The 21,713-nt window shown below is 51.9% G+C and overlaps 9 protein-coding genes across 9 annotated transcripts; 3 read left to right on the top strand and 6 right to left on the bottom strand.

Moving 5' to 3' along the window:
* Positions 1–611: 611 nt before the first annotated feature.
* N7468_007816 (uncharacterized protein) lies at positions 612–2,991 on the top strand (the record flags this gene model as incomplete). The annotated part of the gene is made up of 4 exons (XM_058477112.1): positions 612–1,084; positions 1,134–1,286; positions 1,423–2,095; positions 2,152–2,991. The coding sequence occupies 4 exons, from the start codon at positions 612–614 to the stop codon at positions 2,989–2,991; spliced, it is 2,139 nt and encodes a 712-aa protein (XP_058327457.1).
* Positions 2,992–4,036: 1,045 nt separating this feature from the next.
* On the bottom strand, positions 4,037–4,423 carry N7468_007815 (Clr5 domain-containing protein; the record flags this gene model as incomplete). The annotated part of the gene is made up of 1 exon (XM_058477111.1): positions 4,037–4,423. The coding sequence occupies one exon, from the start codon at positions 4,421–4,423 to the stop codon at positions 4,037–4,039; it is 387 nt and encodes a 128-aa protein (XP_058327456.1).
* An 841-nt stretch (positions 4,424–5,264) lies between these two features.
* On the bottom strand, positions 5,265–6,712 carry N7468_007814 (uncharacterized protein; the record flags this gene model as incomplete). The annotated part of the gene is made up of 3 exons (XM_058477110.1): positions 5,265–6,322; positions 6,378–6,594; positions 6,644–6,712. The coding sequence occupies 3 exons, from the start codon at positions 6,710–6,712 to the stop codon at positions 5,265–5,267; spliced, it is 1,344 nt and encodes a 447-aa protein (XP_058327455.1).
* A 946-nt stretch (positions 6,713–7,658) lies between these two features.
* Positions 7,659–9,027, bottom strand: N7468_007813 (replication factor C subunit 3; the record flags this gene model as incomplete). The annotated part of the gene is made up of 4 exons (XM_058477109.1): positions 7,659–8,449; positions 8,515–8,689; positions 8,741–8,828; positions 8,897–9,027. The coding sequence occupies 4 exons, from the start codon at positions 9,025–9,027 to the stop codon at positions 7,659–7,661; spliced, it is 1,185 nt and encodes a 394-aa protein (XP_058327454.1).
* A 104-nt stretch (positions 9,028–9,131) lies between these two features.
* N7468_007812 (actin-related protein 2/3 complex subunit 3) lies at positions 9,132–10,124 on the top strand (the record flags this gene model as incomplete). Its single annotated transcript, XM_058477108.1, has 6 exons — positions 9,132–9,242; positions 9,294–9,339; positions 9,428–9,702; positions 9,781–9,893; positions 9,944–10,022; positions 10,077–10,124. 6 exons carry the CDS (start codon positions 9,132–9,134, stop codon positions 10,122–10,124), a joined length of 672 nt encoding a protein of 223 aa, XP_058327453.1.
* A 351-nt stretch (positions 10,125–10,475) lies between these two features.
* trm6 (tRNA 1-methyladenosine methyltransferase subunit GCD10) lies at positions 10,476–12,182 on the bottom strand (the record flags this gene model as incomplete). The annotated part of the gene is made up of 2 exons (XM_058477107.1): positions 10,476–12,048; positions 12,097–12,182. 2 exons carry the CDS (start codon positions 12,180–12,182, stop codon positions 10,476–10,478), a joined length of 1,659 nt encoding a protein of 552 aa, XP_058327452.1.
* A 785-nt stretch (positions 12,183–12,967) lies between these two features.
* N7468_007810 (MINDY family deubiquitinase) lies at positions 12,968–15,582 on the top strand (the record flags this gene model as incomplete). The annotated part of the gene is made up of 3 exons (XM_058477106.1): positions 12,968–13,340; positions 13,393–14,345; positions 14,398–15,582. The coding sequence occupies 3 exons, from the start codon at positions 12,968–12,970 to the stop codon at positions 15,580–15,582; spliced, it is 2,511 nt and encodes an 836-aa protein (XP_058327451.1).
* Positions 15,583–16,105: 523 nt separating this feature from the next.
* Positions 16,106–18,912, bottom strand: N7468_007809 (uncharacterized protein; the record flags this gene model as incomplete). The annotated part of the gene is made up of 7 exons (XM_058477105.1): positions 16,106–16,824; positions 16,886–17,049; positions 17,117–17,286; positions 17,337–17,892; positions 17,915–18,251; positions 18,315–18,840; positions 18,898–18,912. 7 exons carry the CDS (start codon positions 18,910–18,912, stop codon positions 16,106–16,108), a joined length of 2,487 nt encoding a protein of 828 aa, XP_058327450.1.
* Positions 18,913–20,280: 1,368 nt separating this feature from the next.
* Positions 20,281–21,290, bottom strand: N7468_007808 (uncharacterized protein; the record flags this gene model as incomplete). The annotated part of the gene is given in 2 exon segments (XM_058477104.1): positions 20,281–20,499; positions 20,511–21,290. 2 exon segments carry the CDS (start codon positions 21,288–21,290, stop codon positions 20,281–20,283), a joined length of 999 nt encoding a protein of 332 aa, XP_058327449.1.
* Positions 21,291–21,713: the final 423 nt, after the last annotated feature.

The raw sequence follows: 21,713 nt of genomic DNA, 5'->3' as shown, positions 1-21,713 counted from the left end.
CGGTCCCCTGCAAAGAGAGTTAGTTGACCTCATCGACGATAGCCGTGGGCTGTTTTCTTGTTCTTGCGCTTCTCTCCATCTCTGCTGATCGCGCCCGATCGCTCCCATCCGCAATTGCCTTGTCTAGGGGTATTCGCCCTTGGAGCCTTTGTTGGATCCCCGAGCCTTCCTGAATGTGGTGTCTCAGTCAGCCTCTATTAAGCCTGGGTGTCTACCGAGCGTCCCTCCCGTTCTTTATTCGCTGCGCCCCCCTGGCGATTTGCGTCGGATCTGTTCCTTCTGGTCATATTTTGCGTGCGATACCTCTCCCTGGCGAATATTCAAGTGATCGAAGTCCCTGACCGCAATCGGTCGGGCTATTTGCCAGATTCCCGACGACCAAATCATTGCCGTGACTCGACGCCTCATACGATATTCATGAACTGTTCTCAGTGCATGTGTTAACTTGTGGCGCTCACGGAAACCTCCACACCTATCTCTTCGAATTTTCACTCCCTCAAACCTCGTCGCTTCGTCTGCGTTCTGCTACCCGGGCAGTATCACAATTTCAGCGACCCCACCTTCGCCGCGATCTTACCCCCTCAAGTAATTAGAGCGGCATCAATTTCATCATGAGTTCCCAAGGAGCTACGCGCAAACGCTCCGCGCCAGGGACAGCACCTGCTGCCCATAATATCGCCCCGAACTACGGAGCCGCGAATCCCGGCTCCCAACTATCCAACGACCAATTTTTGCAATGGGGCCAAAACACCTCTCCAAATGCCATCAATACGTCCTCCTATGCTGACCCCTCTACCTACAACCCGGCAGGATATGCAGCATCACAGGAGCTGGCTGGGTCAGGTACTCCGTCTACCCAGTTGACTCGACGTCAACAACCAAATCAATTGGTCACTCGGAACCGTGCATATGAGCAGCCACCGGCGACATACCCAGACCAAAATAATACGGCCGGGTCGGGTGACTCTGGTGTTTGGGGCGAAAGTCTGGAGGAGCTTTATCAACGGGCGATGGCTGCAAAGCAGGACGCACAGGCCAAGCGCAAGCAGATTCCCCCCCTTCGTACAGAAGCTGAGCAGGTATGGTCATCTCTCGCAATGATCTTTCTAGCCGACACTGACTGATCTCATTAGTTTCTTGGATGAATCGAAAAATACCGATCTGATTAGATGGTCCGATGATGGCAATTCCTTCATTGTGTTAGACGAGGATGAGTTCGCGAGAACTTTGATCCCCGAGCTTTTTAAGCACAACAATTATGCGTCATTCGTTCGACAACTCAATATGTATGGATTTCATAAGAAGGTTGGGCTTTCAGACAATTCCATGCGAGCGAGCGAGCGAAAGAACAAGAGTCCCAGCGAATACACCAACCCCTTCTTCAAACGAGGCCACCCAGATCTGCTTTGGCTGATTCAAAAGCCGAAGAATGCCTCGGGCCACGGGAGCAAAGGAAGCAAAAGCGGACCTCGAAATTAAAACCGAGGACGCGGAGGAAAATGAAGTGGACGATTTCGGGGATGATAACGCCACCATGCCTCGTGAGACCCGAGCTCGCCCTCAGCAGTTGAGTCTCTCTGCAGACACGCCTATGCAAAAGGACCAACTGGCAGGAGTCTATCGCGAGCTCCAGGCAATTCGTCAGCAGCAGCAGGTCATATCGACAACCATTACGAGACTGCGCAAGGAACATGAGCAACTCTATGCTCAAGCAGCCAACTTCCAAGAGCAACACTCTCGCCACGAAAACTCAATCAATGCTATTCTGACTTTCCTTGCAACTGTCTACAATCGCAGTTTGCAGGGACAAGAAGGACCCCAGAATATTGCCAACTCTTTTGCTGGTGCTATCTCAGGCGACCAGGGTGGCATTGTTGATGTCGATGATTTCTCTTTGAGTTCCATGGCTGGCCTCTCCAGTCCAACAGGACAGCGAGGTATGAAGAAACAGCCATTATTGTTGAAAGCTCCCCCGAGGACGGATGAGACCCGTGCCACTACCCTGTCACCTTCAGCCGGAGGGGTGCCCTACGAGACACGGTCTCGGGGCCATACCCGTCCCCCAGGCACGCATAACCCGGGCCACGTGGAGGAGGTATTTGATAACAGCACTGCCATTCCCCGCGGAAACAAAGTCAGAACCAAGGCCAGAATCCGGACCAGAACGACGAGAATTTCCTCCAGCAGGATATCATGTCCGTCATTCAAAACTCGAATGCCCGCAATGGAATCCCTACCAATTTCTCCGAGTTTCCCAACGTGCTTTCTTCTCTTGAGACATCCGGTGGAAATGTTCCTTTGACCCCGAACCAGCGTGCGGATATGCTTCGGCTCATGGCAAATGAGACCAATCCGTCTGACCCCGGGAACGGGGACTCCTCGAACAATGCTCTTATCACGCCCAACCCGCCGCCAATGCCACAGAACTATTCCGGTCGCCTGGCAAGCACGCGGAACGAGATCGACAATCTGGTGAAGATGCAAGCTGAGCAAGATCGCTCAGTTCAAAACCTTACCAATCTGCTTCAGCCGCTGAGTCCCACTGGCGCTATTCCCGGCCTCGATCAAGACGGCAACGTTCCGCCTCCGCCGCTGGACCTGGATCAAATTTTTAACGATGAATACTTTACCGATCTTGGCGACCCCAATGACGACAAGAAATATTCTACCCAGGGTCATGATCCTTCAACCTACCCACCCGACCCCCATGCACAAGTCAATGACGATACCGAAAATCTCTTTGACTTCGATCATATCCCTGATGACGGTGACCTATTCAATTCCAATCAAGGGTCGGACAATGCGGCATACAACTACGGCTATGAAAATTCGGGATATGGAGGAGAGGTCGAGACCCCAAACAACCGCTCCGGCCGTGTGGTCGAGCAGTTGACCGACAGCGAGGCGACCAGTCCCGCCACCATCCTAGAGGAGAAAACGGGGGATGCGCCGGAAGACGGCGGGAGCGCCAAGCGGCGCCGGAAGGCATGAGAGAAGGAAGAAGGTAGTAAAATGATACACCCGGTGGTTTACGGCGTTTTTGATGTTCTTCGTATAGGGCGAATGGATATGGAAACCGGGCTGGATTGTAACAAATATTTGATTATGATACCACCACCCATAGTGATCAATCCATAATGACTGACTCCTGGAATGCGCCAGAGTAGGCTCCGATTCTTATGGCATGCGCCTGAGCCGTAAGGTAGCATGGGCCCGGAAGGACGACAATTATGAAGGATATCGTCTGCCTTTCGTATGCACACGCGCCTCATAGTAGTACAGTGTCCAGCGCGTCATAGTTTGGGATATCATAGGCGGGATATCAAAACCTCCTACATAATATACTTTGCATGGGTGTTATGCAACGAAAGCCGAGGTAACATTCATGTGATTGAATCGCTATGCAAATGCCAACAGGTCATGACAGTCTTATATTACATCCGCGGTGAGTCTACGAACCCAATGGGACATCCATACAGGTACTTTCTTAGGGTAGATTCCAAAGATATCGGTATCACAGTGTCGCGTTTGGCATATAATCAGAGCGGCTATTTTCAACACAGGTCCGTTCATAGTCGGTGCGTCATGGCAAGGTCAAATCGTTGCTTTTGGCGGTCGCAAGCGGTATTGAATGCTGGGGATCTCCGGTTGCCCAATGAAGTTTCGCTTTGGGGGTGTCGTTTTGGAATCACGATGACAGGGTAAAGTGATAGCAGGTGGGGGTGGTGTTGCCAATCGGACGTAGGGTCAGTCGAACTTTGGCTTCGGTCAGAAAACACGCTTCCAGGTCAACGGCATGCAGGAGTCAGGGTGCAAGAATTAGGGGCTTGGTGATTCAAGGCTTCGTTTCGTCGCATAAGGATTGAGGTTGTCGCATAGGGAAAGATAGTGCTCCTCGGCGAGAGTGTGGTTTGGCGCATTGGGAAAATAAATGAAGGAGAAATACATCGGAATACAGCACCCCCCCCAGGCCCCTTGTTTAAACAGCTTCTCAACCCCCCCCCGCCCGGAAAAGCCCAGATGGGGGATCAAGGTCTTACTTGGCGACCACCAAGACAGGGCCCGGTGGCTGGTCCATAGATGTCCGGGCATGGAGTCCCAGCTGGAACCGCAGGCGGCGGAGGGTGCGTTCGGAGATATCGTAGCCGTCTTGCCGTAACAACTTGAGCATTGCCTTATCGGTCAGTCTATCTTGCATGAACAGCATCCTGATCCGCGCGTGTAAGGTCTCATCTGCGGTGGTGGTGCGGTGTCGTTTACGGATACCCCACTTTCGAAGCCGTGATTGGATGGTGCGCTCCTTGACTTGGATGTTGTAGCGACTTTCCAGGAGGCGACCGATCGAGTCACTGCTGAGTCCGTGCTGGAACAGCGTGACGATCTCATCGCGATAAGGCTCGAGGTTGATCTGCTGGCGTGGCATTGTTGGGCGGAAGGTTTGCAAGGGAAGAGAAGCGGAGAAAGCGGGAGATGGAGACTTGAGCGGTCCATGCGCTTTAATTTCCGGCCTGACGACGCTAGGAGAAGTCGTATGTTTCCACCCCTCACCCTCGAAAGAGTCTAGTGTCTACCAGCTGGTACGTGTAGATGATGGTTTCGTGGGTGGTATCTGGCCATCTCCAAGTGGCTCAAGCTCTTGTCAACTCCATCCTGCTGGTACCAATCCACATGTTTACACAGAATCTACCTACGAGAATGAGCGCTCAATCATATCTTCTCAGAGCTTTACAGACTAAGCTTCTTTCGGAGACGAGGGGGGTGGCCTTTGACATCTGGGAAGAGAGGGCAAAATAGTCCCCTTCCAGGCAGAGAAGGCCAAATATACTAGTGTCCTACTTAGTAGCTGGAGGATTTTTTTTAGTATATGGAACTCTGTTCCAAAACGAAAAAACCTCTGGGTATCTACGATAAGAAAAGTTGTGCATATTCGCCAAGGAGTGTTGGGACTAGGATACCTATACTTAGCGGCGCCGCCGCCGGCAATAGGCGTGCAGCAGCCGCGCAGCGTGGCCTCGGTACTTCACGTGCTACTCAGTACGACGATATTCTCCGTCCATGGAGATTGATAAGATTGATACGGCCTGGAGGGCCAAATTATTACGGGACCGACTATCGTTAAAGGGGAATCTAGCATTATCGTCATGTTTACCCGTTCAGTCATTACAACGTTTTCGTACCCGAAAGCCAGTCTCAGACTTGGGAGGCATCAGTCTACACAGGAGTATGCAGCCGATGCCCATTACACGCGCCCGTGGTGGGTAGTGTCAATTTAATGACTTGTCGTCCGCCACCTCGGCAGCCGCGCCCATGCCAGGACCACCCTTGTTACGCTTGGCAATGCGGAATCCACCGACCAGGAAGAACAGAGCCTCCAAGCCCAGGACCACCGCCAGAGTCACCATGGCTCCGATAACACCGGCCACAGCACGAGACATACCGCCCGAGCCGGCTGTGTGGGAAGCGCTCGCAGATCCAGAGCCCGAGCTGGAGGCGAAAGAAGCGCACTTGCCATCAGTGTTGCCGCACATGGCGCACCATTGACCGTTTGAGGTGACGCCGACCTTGCTAGCCTGGGAAGAGAAATCGGACCAAGGAAGGACAGTCTCAGATTGTCCAAACATGGGGAAGACGGTGGGTTCATCCGAGCCGGTCATGGTGCCATTGTGGAACATAAAGCGCACACTGATCTCATCCTCTGAAGGGAAATCGGTACCGGTTGCGTTGGTCACCAGCTCAAGGGACATGGAAGAGGCGTAATCCGGAATTCCAGTGAAGTTGACAGAGGCAGCTGGCATCTGCGTCAAGCCCCAAAAGGACATGAAGGTGCCATACGAGCCAAACTGCACATTCAGCATAGACTTGGTGCCCTTGGATTCAATGATCTCGTTGAAACTAGACAGCATCTGGCCGATCCAGACTGCACCGTCAATGGCACGCACCGGGTCTGACTCATTGTAAGCCAGGTTGAACTCATGCGTGCCAGCGAGAGAGATCAACTGCTGACGCACTTCAGCAGTGTAATCTGCCTCATGGGGGAACTCGGCAGAGGAGTTGTGGATGTAGCCCACATTCAGGTAGTCGAATATGGTGTAGGCATTCTTGAAGCTGATATCAGATGAGCTGAAGGTCGAGTTAAGCATAGGGGTCAAGGACTGGTAGAAACCCTGGGTTGACTTCAGCAGGTCATTGTATGAGTCGGATGCGTAGTACGCATCGCTGCTAAGTGTCGCCTTGTTGCAACCGCTGGAGCCCTGTAACCAGCTCGAGTCCTCGCTATTTTTTCCAGAGGCAACGCTGGAGAGCTGAATCAATTGGTAACCCCCTAGAGGAGTAGTCACGGTAGTCCCGTTACCCAGCTTCTGGCTAGCATTTGGTACGGGGGGGGTAGACACCCTGGAGGAAACCAGTGGCCGAGTTCTGCAGTACCGCATCAGCTGGGGCGCTGGCATTGATTTGTTTGGCTATCGCATAAGTGTCGTTCAGACGCTCAATGTGCTTGTCCGAGTCCGAGTCCACGTATCGGTTGTGGTAGAACGAACCGGCATCAAAGACTTCACGATAACCCAGGTCGGTCAACTGGGTGTTGCCGAGGATCTTGGCTGTCCGATCACCATGGCGGGTGAAGATATAAGCCCCCCAGCACTCGCTCCGCCGACACTACAGGAGCCACGAGGGTGGCCAAGAGAAGGCCAGACTGAATGGAAGAGCGCATGGTGCTATCTCAAGTCCAGAAGATATACGTGATGGCCGGGCAGCGGAAACAGAAAGCAACCCACCCGCCGGGAGGAGCTCCGCTACTTATATTGCTTTGGTTTTTATGTTTGCTTTTGCGTGGGTAACCCTGGAAGGGATTACCTCTCTGGAACGTATTAGACCCGGGCCTAGTCCAACCCACCATGGTCTCGTGAAAGTAAACAATGCTTATTGGTAGAAAAGACGCGGGTGAGATGTGTCACTTTCTCCGCATCCATGGCCAAGCAATAATGGAGGCGGCGAGGACCGACATTCAACCGCATTGGCGGAGAAACGAGGATGGGACTAGCTAGTTCTGGCAGCGATAAAGGCTACTCGACTGACAAGGGAGCTAATCGAGATTCCGCGGAAAAGGTAATCAAAAGAGGGGGAAGCAGCAGGAAGCGTTGACAATTAGCTAATTCCCACTGCGATACCGCTTCTGAAGCCCCGCGGAGACCCCAGATGGACCTTCCAGGCCTTCTTAAATTCTCCCGACCCCTCCGAGTAAACGAGTGAATCGATAACTATTAGTAGAAAGAATCGCATGCCCCTCAAAAGCCCCCCGATAAGTATCAGGGAATGCAAGCCCCGCTTTCTGAAGGATCTAGTTGCGTCTTCGGGCATGCTTGATCGTATCGTATCGGGGCGCCCAATTGGGACTGCGGGCTTTTGCTAGCACCACGGCCGATCTCGCCTATGCCCGCTCTTGCCAAGGCAGAAACTACCGAAGAAAGGAATATAGAATGTGCAATACAGAGTCGATCTAACCAATAGCTTCGATATGAGGATATCATAAACAATTCAACATTTAGTGGAGGGTTGGCTTCTGTGTCATGCGGGACTATGGCTGCCGTACGCCAGAAACAGAGTCAGACATCAAATTAAAACTCTTGAAAACTCCCAAGGTTGCACTTTTTCCATACTTATGTTAACGCCACCGCCTTATCTCCCATTAATTCACAACCATTGCGGACAACGCCCACCATCCCGCCGGTCTGCATTGTCTCGGAGCCTCCTCCCGACAATCGCCATTCGATTTCGGCGAGACCTTCGAGCCATGTAATCCGGGTCTGAGCGGGGACTTCTAATTGCTGCAATTGGTCTGCCAAAGCGGAGAGAATATCTGCCAACGCCAAACCTTTGGTGGATTTGAGGGTGTTGACAGTGTTAAGACAAGAGGTAACGTCGCTGGTGGATAGAATGGTGGTCATGATTTCTTGGATATCGGAGGGATGAGGGGCCGCAATACAGTCGTAAATAGTCGCGTTGGTGATGGTTTCGGGTTCGGCGAGCGGTGCGTCAGGCGCATTCCGTAATGGTAAAGGAATACTGCTTGCATGACAAGCCTGGAGGACATTCAACGCCCGTCGCATGTCACCCTTGCTGAGAGTAACCAGGCTCTCCACCGCCTCGGGCTGGATGCGAACCTTTTCTTTCTCAATCACCATGTCGACAAGCACGCGGATGTCCGCTTCCTTCAGAGGGCTAAATCGGAATCGAGTACACCGGGACAGGAGCGCCGGGGAGAGCTTGTGTGTATAGTTGGCAATGATACAAAATCGTGTATTGGCCGTATAGCGTTCCATGATCCGTCGAAGAGCCATTTGTGCGGTAGCTGTCATGGCATCTGCCTCGTCCAGAATAATCAATTTGAATCCGGCTAGAGATGCGTTGTCTGCGGATTGAGGAGCCATCGAAAATATTTGTTTGGTACCTGCGGTAAATTTTGCATGAGCAAATGGTCGCAGAATGTCATCAAGCGTATATGGTGCGACGTACTAGCAAAGGTTTTGATCTGTTCTCGGACGACATCTATACCACGGTCATCACTCGCATTGAGCTCCAACACCATCTGCTTCATATTCTTGGTGCCATAGATGCGCCGTGCGAGAGCAAGAATCGTGGAGGTCTTTCCGGTGCCCGGGGGCCCATAGAGAAGAAGATGGGGTAATCGCTAGTCTGTGTCAATCTTATCCTTCCAAAAGGGATTGCCGTAGGATCTCACGTTGGCTTCGACGAATCGATTGATTGTTGCAAGAATGTCTTGATGACCGGAGACATCGTCCAGACTATTGGGGCGGTATTTTTCTACCCTAAAAAGCGGAATTAGCATTGCCCATCTCAAATCATCGCTACGAAGTTGTAAAATCGGCTTTCATACCATGGTAAATTGTCCTGAGCTTCGACAGGAAGATCGGCGGCCGTCCTCTTCTTTCCATTGGCATTTTTAGAGCTGAATTGCACATCGTTCGTGGGCGCATCCACTTCCATTTCGTCTCCAAAGTCCGACATGGTGGTTGGAAATTTGGCGTTGAACAGAAAGACAAGAAATGGTAGCTGGAAGGTCGCGAAAGGCCGCCGACGCGTATCCGCGCGTAAATGAGTGGCAGGGTCACATGACCAATGAGCTGGGGAGCCCCACACGCGGAAGCAATGACATCCTGCCTAAACACCCCCCATCGTCCTCCCCCTCATACCTCCTTGTCCGCCATTCTCCTACAATGCCTGTACGTTTAGCCAGAGCTGTATGAATTGCGCTGCGACTAACAACCTTCCAGGCTTACCATTCGATCTTCTTGGAGGATCGGGACGTTCCCGTGATAGGTACAATGCCCCCGCCAACTACCGCACTCCAATAATGATGTGCTTGATTCCTTGAATGTCGCAGAATTGACTTTCTTCTGATCTATAGGAAACTTCCCAATCCTGCCACTCCGTACTCGTACCCGCGGGCCAGCTTATACCCTGCCCGGACTTCCTCCCAACACCCCAGATATCGACGTGGCCCCAGACAGCGAATCCTATGACTGCGTGGACGAAATCCTGTCACTTTTCCGCGCCAATGTGCTATTTCGCAACTTTGAGATCAACGGACCCGCAGACCGCATGCTTATCTATGGAACTCTGTTCATTAGTGAGTGCCTTGGAAAGGTCAAGCCAACAATGAGTGCTCGTGATGCAGAGAAGGTATGCACAGCCACAATGCGTTGCTCATAAACCCAATTGGTCCCTGGTGCTGATCTCTCAACTTCGATTTCACCTTAGGCTTTGATCAATACCTCCCTGGAGAACTTTGCCATTCCCGGCGATGTATCATTCCCACTGAATCAGGCCTTCGAGGCCCCACGCGACCGCCAGGATGCGGAGACCCTACGAGCGTATGTCCGATTCGAGCGTTCAAATTCTCATTTCCTAATCCTGCTTTTAGATACATCTCCCAGGTGCGACAAGAAATTGCGATACGACTGCATGCACGATTATACCCCGGTGGAGAAGGCCCGTCTAAGGTATGTCCCCGATTGTTTTCTTCCAATGGGCAGACACTAAGATTATTTGCCTAGTTCTGGCTGAGCTTCACCAAGAGGAAGTTTATGGGAAAAAGCCTGTAGAGTCGAGCTATTTTACTTTTGTTTCATGAAATTCAGCGTATGGACTTAAAGCTTTCTATATGTGGCGTCATTGCGTATGCTGTGATACGTTGCAGCAACCCTAGCTGCATGGCTGCTGCAGCCTGGGAGAGGTTGATAGCGAACAAATAAACCCTGGGCCGCCGGGGATTGCGCGTGTATAGTTCAGATCTTTATCCGAAAATGGCCGACACCCGATGCACATATATTCCGACTACTTGACTTACGAATTAGATGGATATTGATATGACCGGTTAGTTTGCGCTATGTCTCGAAATCATGATACTCGTACATCTTTTTGGTCTACCTATGCAATTGAACGTGCGGGTCGCCTCAAGTTCGCATCACCACATCACGTTCATTATTAGGGGTAGATGTTGACTCCAACTTGCGCTTCTTGCGGAAGGTCCCGGCGGCCCGGATATTTTCCTTGGTGGGTATAACGCGGCTGGCATGGAAGAGATAACCCTCTGCACCTCCCCGTGCACTCATGAGAGGGTGAGTCCGACCCGGGAGGACTTGCCAAGCTCGGACACGCGTGGTCTGTAGGCTCGGAGGAAGGAGAAGAGTTGGGTCGACCTTAAATTCCTCAAATAACACCGATAGGTCAGGTTCTTCCCCTTCGGGTGTTTCTGCCTCTATGTCTCGTTTTTGGTAGATGAAAGACGTCCTGCGTGCAGTTGAGTAAAGATCGACAAGGTCAACCAGCGGCTCAATGTATGGTGAATACACAGACACTGAGGCCGAGCCGGCGAGAAGTGGAACAAGGGTTTTCAAGACTCCAGGAGGCTCCAGGAGCGTAGCCACAACCAGTCCATCAAATCCACCCGCACGGGCTTCGTCAGTGACGCTCTTAACACGCTCCCAGCGAGCAATCTTGTGATAGTATATAGTGCGCTTGTTGGTTTTCAGCGAAGCCACCTCTTCAGCAGAACGGGACTCGGGCTTATTCGCGTAGATTGGATCAGACAGGGGGTCGACCAATTGTAGCCAAGAGACAGTCTTCAAATGGGTAAAAAGAGGGTGCGATTCATCGGGATTTGAAACATCGTACCCGAAGTATTTGAGTAATGTCAAATTTGGCTGACTGTAGGCGTGAACCACGGTGATACTATTCCCTGTCGCCGACATTGCGCGAGGGGAAGCACGGCGTGGTTGGGGTTTGGCCTTGGCCTGCCCATCCTGATCTGTACCAGAAGGTTCTTCGATGGGAAGCTCGTCCTGATCCTCGTCCTGATCCTCGTCCTCTTCATCGGGAGGATACAGGATTCCCATTCGCTCGGCCATAGCAGCCACCACCAAGCCGCCTGTTTCATCAACCACAAAATATCGGCCATTGGGTTTGTTTGATTCATTGACAGGCAAATTGCCTCCGTGATGCACATTCGCTAAACATCCTAACAGACCAATGTGCTCATCTCGTAGCTCCATAGTCTTTGCGGCATCCCGCTCAGTCATCAAGTAATGCGCGAGAGTACTGACGTCCAGAGGGACGATGCTGAATCTGCGAATGAACTTCTTGCGCTTGCGGAGAGTGTATTTTGCAAGTGAAAAAGCAGTCTTCTGGTCGATTCCCGAATGCGATTCTAAGATCCTCGCAATGATTTCCTTGCCCGCGCCACCTGCTTCCTTCTTGAGCTCCTCAATTTCTTGTACCGTCAATTTCTGCGCTGACCCATCGTCGACGATGTTCTGGTTGGTACGTGTGGGCAGTGCGTCGTCCGCTTCGCCCTCCTCGCCTTCTGCTTCTTCAATCAAGGTTTCAGCATGAAGCTCGGTTGCCGAGACGACGCGTAAACGATATCCGTCCGGTTCTGGAGCGTCCAAAAGTTCAAATGTCAAGTGGAAAGGCCGACCGAGGACTTGATTTGCGGCAAAACTACCGTATTTCCCTAGCTGCACTATGCTGATGTACGGTTAGCGAAGCGCTGGACGAAAGGCAGGAAGAACGCACGTATTTGGAACAATCTTAGTGATCCGGATCTGGTCTGACGGCAGTTGTATCGCCACGAACTGGCGAGGCCGAATGTAGGAATGCATGGCACTGGGTTTTCGGAGTTCCAGCACCCCGCGAGTCGATCAAAAGTCGAAAAATATTCGGGAGGGCGGAAGAGACCTTGAGCGCAGTTCTGGTGGCCGCCAATCAGAGCCCCGCAGCCCTGCCCGCCCACTTCAACGTGGGGACTTAACCTGATCGAGTTACTAGCTTCGCGTCTTCGATCAGCATCAGCGGGGAATCAGGGTTCCTGGCAGGCTCAGAATCCGGGTGCCTACAGTACATACTTCTATTTTTATGAGCTCTAGTGCACAGCTGGTCCAGGCATTCTAGTGACCTAGCTCCTCCAGCTTCCAACATCCTTGCCAATCCACCGGTTGCTCTCCTTTGCCCCCCCCAAGGCAGCTTCATTAGCACGACCTTGTCTAATCTTTGGCTTCTGGGCGTCTTACGCCCGATATACTTCCTGTCGTTCGATATAACTTCTGTGCGAAATTCATTGATGTCATAGACAATCAACGCTATTACTGATGAAAGAGAAGAGCCTAACGCCCGTTGAGAGCCTCTGACCTACCTTCGGTAGCTCCCATTCCCAGTCCCGAGGTATGGAAGATCCATCTGATCCATTGATTCAAACCTGACATTAGATATGCTGAATAGCGTCGTCACTTCAGTGTCTAGGCCGGTTCCATGTTTCTTCACAGATCATAACAGTACTTGGAATGTCCATCTAGAACCTTACCTCTCGCTCTCTGATCCTCTGCAACCGTTGCGGCTCTGCCCGGAACTTATTTATCCCAACCTCGACACCTCTCCAATATTTCACACGATGTCAGTAGAAAATACCCAAAGATCCCCGGCAGACTCCTCAGTTGGCTATGCACCGAGCTCCTGGGCGGACAGCGATGAAGAACGACTCAACTACCACAATCCATCTCGTCTCCGAGTGCCTCCTTCGCCCCCTCAGATTGATCATGATCTAGAAGGGCATTCACAGCCTGCTCAAGAGGCTTGGCGGATGCCACCAGGGAACCAAACCGAGGCATCGGAGGCCCCGCAGCTGCAATCTAAGAACCCATTCCTGAAAGCTAGATCATCAATCTCGAGGAAAGCTGTATCGCCCAAGCAAGGTCAGGTGGACGAGAATGGGTGGAGCGAAGGAAATCCAAATACCGCGGCTGAAAATGAGCCCTTCAGTCAATGTACGGGACTTCCTATTTCCTTTCAGATGTATACTTTGCTAAAGCACATTAGCGGATGGTTTTATCCCCATGACAGCTAGCTTATCATTGCTAGAGCCCTCAGAGAATGGATATCCCAATGCAGGCCAAGGCTATTGCCACTCCGAACAACCGCGCAATGCCTCCGGCAGTGTCCCTCCAGATCAATTACCCTGGGGATCACAACAAGGCTCACAGCACACGGCTAATACGCCGGCCCCTGAGGGGCCAAGTTTGCACGGGCAAGCAGCGAATTCATATACCCCTGCTGTAGTCGTGCAGCCTTCAGATCCTACAGAAGACCCATTTGATCACCAGTCGGCTTATTCACAAGGGAGACTTGGCTCTGACAATGGCGCTTATTCACCTGCATTCTCTAACACGACATCGGCAACATCTCATGAGCTGATCGACCTAGATGTTCCTGCCAGCCCTTTGGGGGGAGGCGTTGGGACTCCTCAGGATATCTCGTCGGCTTATTCGTCGGATGGCGGGGTACAGGGCTCAGGAGGCGCGGTGCCATCGTCGCAGCATGTTTCATCGCAGCACCTGCTGGACTATTTACCAACGCCAGCACCAGTACCATCAACAGCGCCAGAAAGGCCGAGAATTAGGCTATCTGCCGCTGAGGAAGCCAGGCAGCAAGAGCAGCGATCCGAAACATACTCGATCCGGCAAATAAATTGGGTGAATAAATCAGGAAGGCTGCTTCAGTCCCCAATACTAGTCCAGAATAAGAACGGGCCTTGCCCGTTACTCGCGCTCATCAACGCGTTGGTATTACGTGCTGATCCAGCCTCCCAGCCGCCAATAGTAAGGGCATTACAAGCCCGTGAACAGATATCCTTGGGTCTACTCATCGAGGCATTATTCGAGGAGTTGGTTACATGCCTGGGACCTCAGGACGAATTTCCGGACATTGAAGCCCTGTCGCAATTCTTGACTATGCTTCATACGGGCATGAATGTCAATCCCCGCTTGACATTGGTATGAAAGAAACAACCGTCTTTTCAACAATATGCTAATTCATGTTGAGCAGGAGGATACGGAATCGCTCGGTACATTTGCCCAAACTGCAGATCTACAACTTTACAGTACATTTGGCGTCCCTCTGATTCACGGCTGGCTTGCGTCCTGGACTAGCCAACCTCATCATGCAATGTTGCGCACTGCACAGTATCACGAAGATATTCAATTGTTACCATTCAAAAAGCAGGAGTTGGAGGATCGAGTTATGCGCGGAGAGTCATTATCACCCGACGAAGAGTCGACGATGGCAGATATCCATGCTATTCAAGAGTTTGTGGATGTTGAAAATGCCACACAACTCAGCCCCTTTGGGTTGACCCAATTAACCACCCGACTAGCTCCGGGATCAGTCTCAATATTCTTCCGCAATGATCATTTCTCTACCCTCTACAAGCATCCTCAGTCGCAGCAGCTCTTCTCCTTAGTCACGGATGCAGGCTATGCAAACCATGCTGAGGTTGTGTGGGAGTCCCTTGTGGATGTTACAGGATATAATACTGAGTTTTTCTCTGGGGACTTTCGTCCTGTCAGCCAGGCTCCTACCGGTACTGCTGGGCAATCCAGATCGAATGGATCGACCGAACTGGCTGGACCGCGCTCCTCAAGCACAGCTGCAAATAACACTCTTTCGACAGCCTCTGCGACGTCGACCGGGAGATTATCTCCACAAGAACAGGCAGATGCAGACTATGCATATGCTCTTTCGCTTCAATTCCAAGAAGAAGAGCAACGCGAACAGAACCAATCTCAACCGCCAACTAGGGTCCAAAGCCAAATATCCCCCAGAACAAGCACCTCAGATCGCAATCGACGTGCCTCGGCCCCTCTTGGTTCCCCTAATCGAAGCCCTCCCCATATCATGAGTAGCCCACCGCATGTGAGGACACCAAGTACGAGGTTGCCAACTCCGACTGTTGGGTTGAGGCCGTCGCGGCAGCCTCATCATGACCCCGATCCCAATGACCCTAACGCCCCGCCCCCGCCCTATGAACAAGCTGCGAGGACCCCACCGTATCACTCGCCTGAGAGACAATCTCCATATCATAGCATGAACCAGAGGGGTGAAGCCCCTGGTGGAATGCCCAACGGAAATGGGACTGCCAGAAGTTCATATCCAGATCCACCACCCCGACCGGTACATCCTGATCGCTACAATTCTAATCACCGGAATTCAAAAGACTGCATTGTGATGTGAAATGACGGAGTTCTTGAGAAGAACATATTGTTTGACGATCATGCTATCTTTTGGGTCTTACTACCGATACTCTACGATAAGAACGAATCTCACGAACATAATTGCTCATTTCGAAGCTTCTGGATCCGAAGCTCGATCCTCGGTTTTTGACTTCTGAGCTTCCAAGATGGCTAACACATCTCTCATGTACCGCCTTTAAAGCGTTGTATCTACTAGACCTATAACGAGCTACACTATTTAGCATTCAAACCCCACAAACTCAGGAAACCCTCCTCCCTCCTATTGGCAGTAGTACTAGTGATCTGCTATACAACAATGCGTCATATTGTCCTTCCACACAAGTTACAGTCGCATTTTATAGTCCTTTACAGTCTCTATTAGTACGTAATCGATGGAACCCGCCAAATTACAAGTACTTTGAGCAATCTTGATTCATCAACATACAGAAACTCGAAGTGTATCATCATGTCATCAATATCGTTTAAATATAATCACGCGGGTCCTTGATAAGGATATCCCCTCACTAGTATAAAGTCTTCTTCTCTCGGACGGGAAGCAGTGGATCATATTTTGCCCACACAATTTTGTTCTTCTCGTTCAGTCGAGCACCCTCATCCGTGATACTGATCGCATTATCGGTTTCCAGAATCTCATGCCTGCTAAAACCATAGGGATCCCGGGGGATCCAGAGCGTGGGCGTCGGCGAGACCACACATGGCTCGAAGTACGCGGTGCGCAACTCTTCCGGTGTATAAGAGGCGGTGGCAATGTTGCGGCGCACTTTCTGGCGCAGATTGGCATAATCCTTGTGAAAGTTCGGGTGGAACCACCTCCAGAACGCTAGCCTGCGCGACCGGCGCATCTCGTTGATCTCATTTCTTTCGTCCTCTTTCTGCTGGAGATATTCTTCTTCCGCGTCCAAGGACCGCGGGAGGAAGGTGTTCAGGGGGGCTAGTGCGTCGTTGAGAGAGATGTGCGCGAGCACATTGCAAATGAGAAAGAGCACCATGATCACGACGGGGCCGATGGCTCCCTTGATTGCGCAGAGACCGATCAGGCAGATCTCTGCCAGGTAAAGGCCCGTCAGGAGATGCTGTAAGGCTCGCGGGTAGACTAGTCCTTTCGTGTCGATGTCGATGTTGTATACGAAGAAAAAGTTGTATCGGTAGGCCTGGTACACGAGGTACAGGCCAACGAAAGCAAACCCGAGAATTAAAGGTGCGATGCAAGAGTAGGTAATTGCTATCCCCTTGGTTAGATCAAGAACCGGTTAAGGAGCGCTATTCTGGGGGAGTCAACCTACCAATCACTCCCATGTTGGTGAAGACAGGAAACACACTGCCCCAGCTCAGGCTGGCCAACTGTCCCCATTTCTGAAAGAGACGACGCGGTGAATAGGCGAAGAAGGTGGTGACAAACTTGAATACCAAGGCACTGGCAATTTGTACGAGAGCCATGGAGCTCAAACTGAGACCTTGAAGCAAGAAATACGATATGTAGAAATTGGTTGCTTTGGGGAAGATTCTGGGCCAACAGGTCCTTGGCCGACAAGGGGTTCTTGATGATCTGAGCGGTGGCAGCCGATGCGGCGGACGTCAAGGTCGTGACCAGAAAGACCTGTACGACCTGGAAAACAAAATGAGCTGATTGGGTAAACAGCTCGACTCGAGCTAGGGGAGGGGACTCCGGCTCGTCTGGCACAGACTAGCTCAATTGTTAGCCAAGTATTCCAAGCAGGCCGCATGGTGTTTAACCATACCTCGACAGATAATCGGCACCAGGGACATCAAGGCCGCAAGAGCTGCAGATGGCAGCAAGCCCTCGATAGCTCCTAGGATGATGCTGGGAAGCTTCAAGATAAAGCTCAGGAATGGCACAAGGGAGGCGAGGGATTCCACGTTGGAGATAGTTCCGACAATGGCGGCAGGAAAAGACCAAAAGATCACCATTGCTGCCAGGAACCCTTGTGCAGCGAACCGCCGTACAATGCGCTGCCACCAGCTCAAGTTCAACGCGGACCAGACCACCTCCTGGGGCGCGATGCCAATGAACCGAGGCGTCATGTGAAAGGGCTGGTGATGGGACAGAGTCTGCAGGGCAATCTGGGCATCATTTTGGGTGTTGAACTCGATGAATATGGCGGAGAGCTGCTTTGCATCTCCTTCCTGGTGTTTTCTCTGCAGCGCATCGACTTCTTCTATGACCCGCGCCAGCTCCGACCGATACCAGTGAATGGAATCGACCTTTTCACCGAAGAACAGTTTGAGCCGGTGAGTGGGCCGTTGAACCTTGTGCGACCAGGCAGGGTTGCTGGATTCGCAGTCTCAGACACGTTTCTGAGGAAGATTTGCCCTTTTTGATGGCCTCCTGGCGGGCCTTGTTTGCCCGGCGGATAAACTTGGTTTCGGTGGTTTCCAGCTGGAAGGCGAGCTTGTCTCTCTCATTTACGAGTTTGGACAACCGGTCACACTCCGAGGTGATCCATATACGCTGGATAGAGTTTCCGAACACCTGGCGCAGCTTTTTCTCATTCCTGTAGTCCGGAGGTACTGACATGAAAAGGACCGTGCGCGAAGAGATCCGGGAGGTATAGGCGGGGGAGTTGAGGTAGGCCTGGCGTAGATTGGCGTAGTAGATGCTTTCGCGCGTCACGACATAGAAGACAAACGCTTGAGGGGGTTTTATCAGCATGGAGAAGCCTTCGAACCCGCGTTAGAGATGCAAACACTTACTAAAGTACACACAAGCGATGATGACGTTGGCGTAGTACTTGTTTTGGTTCTTTATATTGCTGAAGCTGAGGATATCTAGCTGGCCATTGCCATTGCCTCCGGTGGCATGAATAGGGAATAAGACCGGCCAAGTGATGAGACATCCGGTCAAGCAGGTGGCACATAAGACGCGAAGGAACCGTAGAAATAGATATCCATCCAGAGACGAGTGATGGAGGACGTGGTTATCCTCAATCTTCAGGAATGGAGTAATCCAATCAATCCAGCCCGACGGTAGCTCTGGGCTCCGTTCGTGCTCCAGTAGATCTGGCAAATGCGATCTCGGCGCATACCATCGCCTTTGCGTCCGCCTGAAGATCAAAAAGATCAAAACGAAAAATCCAGCGTAGATTAAAGCTGGCAGGAGAGTCATGATCAGGGCGGAGGCTGATGAGCCTCCGTCGCCCGTGAGCTCGCTGACGACGTCGCCCGACGTGGACGAAGCATCGCCGCGCGAGGATCCCACATTGGGGTCATTATTCGGATCCTACGAAAAATGGTTTAGCCGTGGAGAGGACGAATTGACTCCCGGTGGGTTTCCTACCGTGATTCCTGACATGGCTGGGTTCTTGGAAGCCCAGAGGTTTCCCCTCCCTTACAGGTCTGGGAAAGATGGAGATGAAATAATTTAAATTGACAAGGCTACTAGCTCGGACGCCACGAGACGCCCCATAATTCTTCCAAATTGTGACGGGCCGCGCCTGTCAGGACTTTTTTTCCCCTTAAATTTTCGACCTGTCACCCGCGCATTGATAGACATAGATGGACATCAGTGAGCGCGTGTGCTGATAGGCCGCTCGCATAGCACCACAGCCTCGGGAACCCAATAGTCGCGATAGTTCGTCGCTCACATCGTTCGTGCGCGAATCCGCTCCGCGCGACTCCCTTTCCAGCCCCTCGCGGGCGCGAACATGCGAACATGCAAGCTTGCCTCTGCGGCTGCATGACCCGTGGTAATCTACGTAACGGCCGGAGCGATAGGCTGTGTGGCTGGAGTTGAGAAAAAGCATTTTGAGCCTTGCATACTCCAACAGGGGAAAAGGGAAAAAATGCGGGTCGCGAGAAATCAAACTATTGGGTGGAGACGCTGATCCCCGGAGATCGATTCCGTTTCTTTTTCCCCTGGGGCTGTGATACGTAGCCGAAGCTGTCAACTGGTGCGGCCTTGCCACATGAACGTGGAACTCTGCTGGATACAGAGCTAACCCTACCTTTGCTACGCTCCCGTATGCTGCCTCGTCCGGCGGTCTGCCTTCGCCCGTTCAGCGTCCTGAGGACCTGTCAGGTTTTCAACATGACAGGATAACAGGATGCAAGGGGGCGCCATGCGAGGCTTCGCGTTGGGAAGGTGGCAGCGCATTCAACGATGCTGCCTGGTCTGCAACTGGTGCTGCGCGCGAGGGCCGGGATCACACGAATTCAATCAGACTGATGATGCCTGAGGTCCGGTTTCTTGCCCTGACAAATACGGTAGTCCGTGGATCGGGACATCTCTAGCGCGTCCCCAAGGATTCAAGGATTCTCCATTTCTCCAGCGCTGCAAGCTTAATGCTCTATGTGCTGCCTAATTTTCAATAGCATCCCTGGAGAGCAGGGTACGGAGGAGATTGCGCAGAACAGGAAACCAAAACGGTCTTTTACTAGGAGGGTACACTATAGTCTGGAAGACGACAAATCTGAAAGCGCAGCTCCCGCGAGTATCCTAATTGCAGGCCCCTGATATGATGCAAATGCTATTCCGAGGGTTCCGAGGTAGATGGGACTGCACCCAACGGTCTATGTACTCGTATCAAAGCATGGCATGCGTTGCGATGTAACACAGCAGAAGCGAACGAATCATTGTGCTTTGACAACACCAGTGGAGATGAGAAAACACTGCGAAGCTATGAAGCCACAAAGATGACACCCAATGGCATCCAGGATTCAATTAGTCCTGACTCAAGAATTCCGAAATCTTTCGATCCATCCACTCGTTGTCTTCTTGATTCGCCCCGCCTCCAGCAAGATGCCCCCAGACCGAGGGGATGACTTCTACTCGCCCGTTCTTCAGATGCGCAACCTCCCTTTCGTTCGCTTCCCATCTAAAGTACTGGTCTGTGCGACCGGGCATCAGCAAGATACGAGCCTTCAGCGCACTCAGAGCTTGCTCCAAGGGACGCTCTGGTTGTCTGTCCCAGTCACAAGCCCGAGATCTGATCGTTGCCACATCCCCAGCATCGCCAGCAGGTCATCGGGATGCCAGTCTTCATAACTCTGAGCACCGGCATCCGCCCAGTCGGCGAGCGTCTTGAAGCCCTGCTTCTCGAATAGTCGCTCCTCGAACCATTCGGCGCTCGTCAGCCACGCAGAGTATGCTATGGCAAACGCGTGCAGGCCTCGAATGGGAGGCTTGCGCTGGATCAGGAACTCATCACTGTTATAATCTATAGAGTGTTGAATGGCGGCCTTGGGCCCTTCTAAGAACTGGTAGTTGTGCAGACTTGTTTTTGCTGCAGAGCAGATGATCACAGCATTCTTGACCAACTCCGGGAACATGGCGGCCCAATGATAGGCGGTTTGCCCACCCATCGAAAAGCCCAGCACCACATCCAGGGACTGGATCTGCAAATGCTCCGTCACCAGTTTATGCTGAGCGCGGACACTGTCCCGGTAATCGATCGATGCGGGGAAGTTCGGGGTGTTGGATGGAGCAGCAGATTCACCGTTTCCAAGCGTGGCCACCACGATTACGCGATGGTCTTTCAGCGCCCCCTGCGTAAAGTTGAGGGTGTTGTTGATTCTTCCGAGGAAGCACGTTGGTATGAGAGCCGTCTTTTGGGCAGTGGGGTTGAATTCCCGGTACGCCACTCGCACGGCTGAGAGAGTGTCGCCGGTTTGGAAAGTAAAGTCTTTCAATTCGTAATATTGCACACCAGTGCCATCGTAGGACGGTGCCATTCTGAGTCGGGAGCAAAATGTGCAAGCAGCAAGAATTCAGAGACGAATCTGAACTTGAAGAGGGGTCAATCACGAAATTGGAGAAACGTTCCATGTGGAGCCTTTCTCCGCATCGCTTTCCCCTCGCGAACGACTCATCCAGTATTCCAATCCTTCAAGCCAGCGTGGACCTGTAAGTACAGAGCAAAGAAATAAGCGGAAGCATTAATTGGATTTTACAAGATTTCCGCCCGCTTCAAGGTGCAAAATGATACTATGGCGAAGCCCGTGGCAAGCTAAGACCGGCTACTGGCAATTCATAGTCTCGAGAAGTTCGAATAGGGAGTTGCAAGACGCATATATGAAATCTTCCTAATTACCAGCTATCAAACTTGGCACTTACCGGGGGGTACGCCCCTGGGAGCTAAGCTCTGGATTGGTCCG

This window comes from Penicillium chermesinum (genome assembly GCF_028974085.1).
Source record: "Penicillium chermesinum strain IBT 19713 chromosome Unknown utg000006l:1.0-2335141.0:1.0-2336784.0, whole genome shotgun sequence".
Lineage (NCBI taxonomy): Eukaryota > Fungi > Ascomycota > Eurotiomycetes > Eurotiales > Aspergillaceae > Penicillium > Penicillium chermesinum.
Note: the sequence above shows the minus strand (reverse complement) of the source record. Positions and strands in the feature narration are given on the sequence as shown.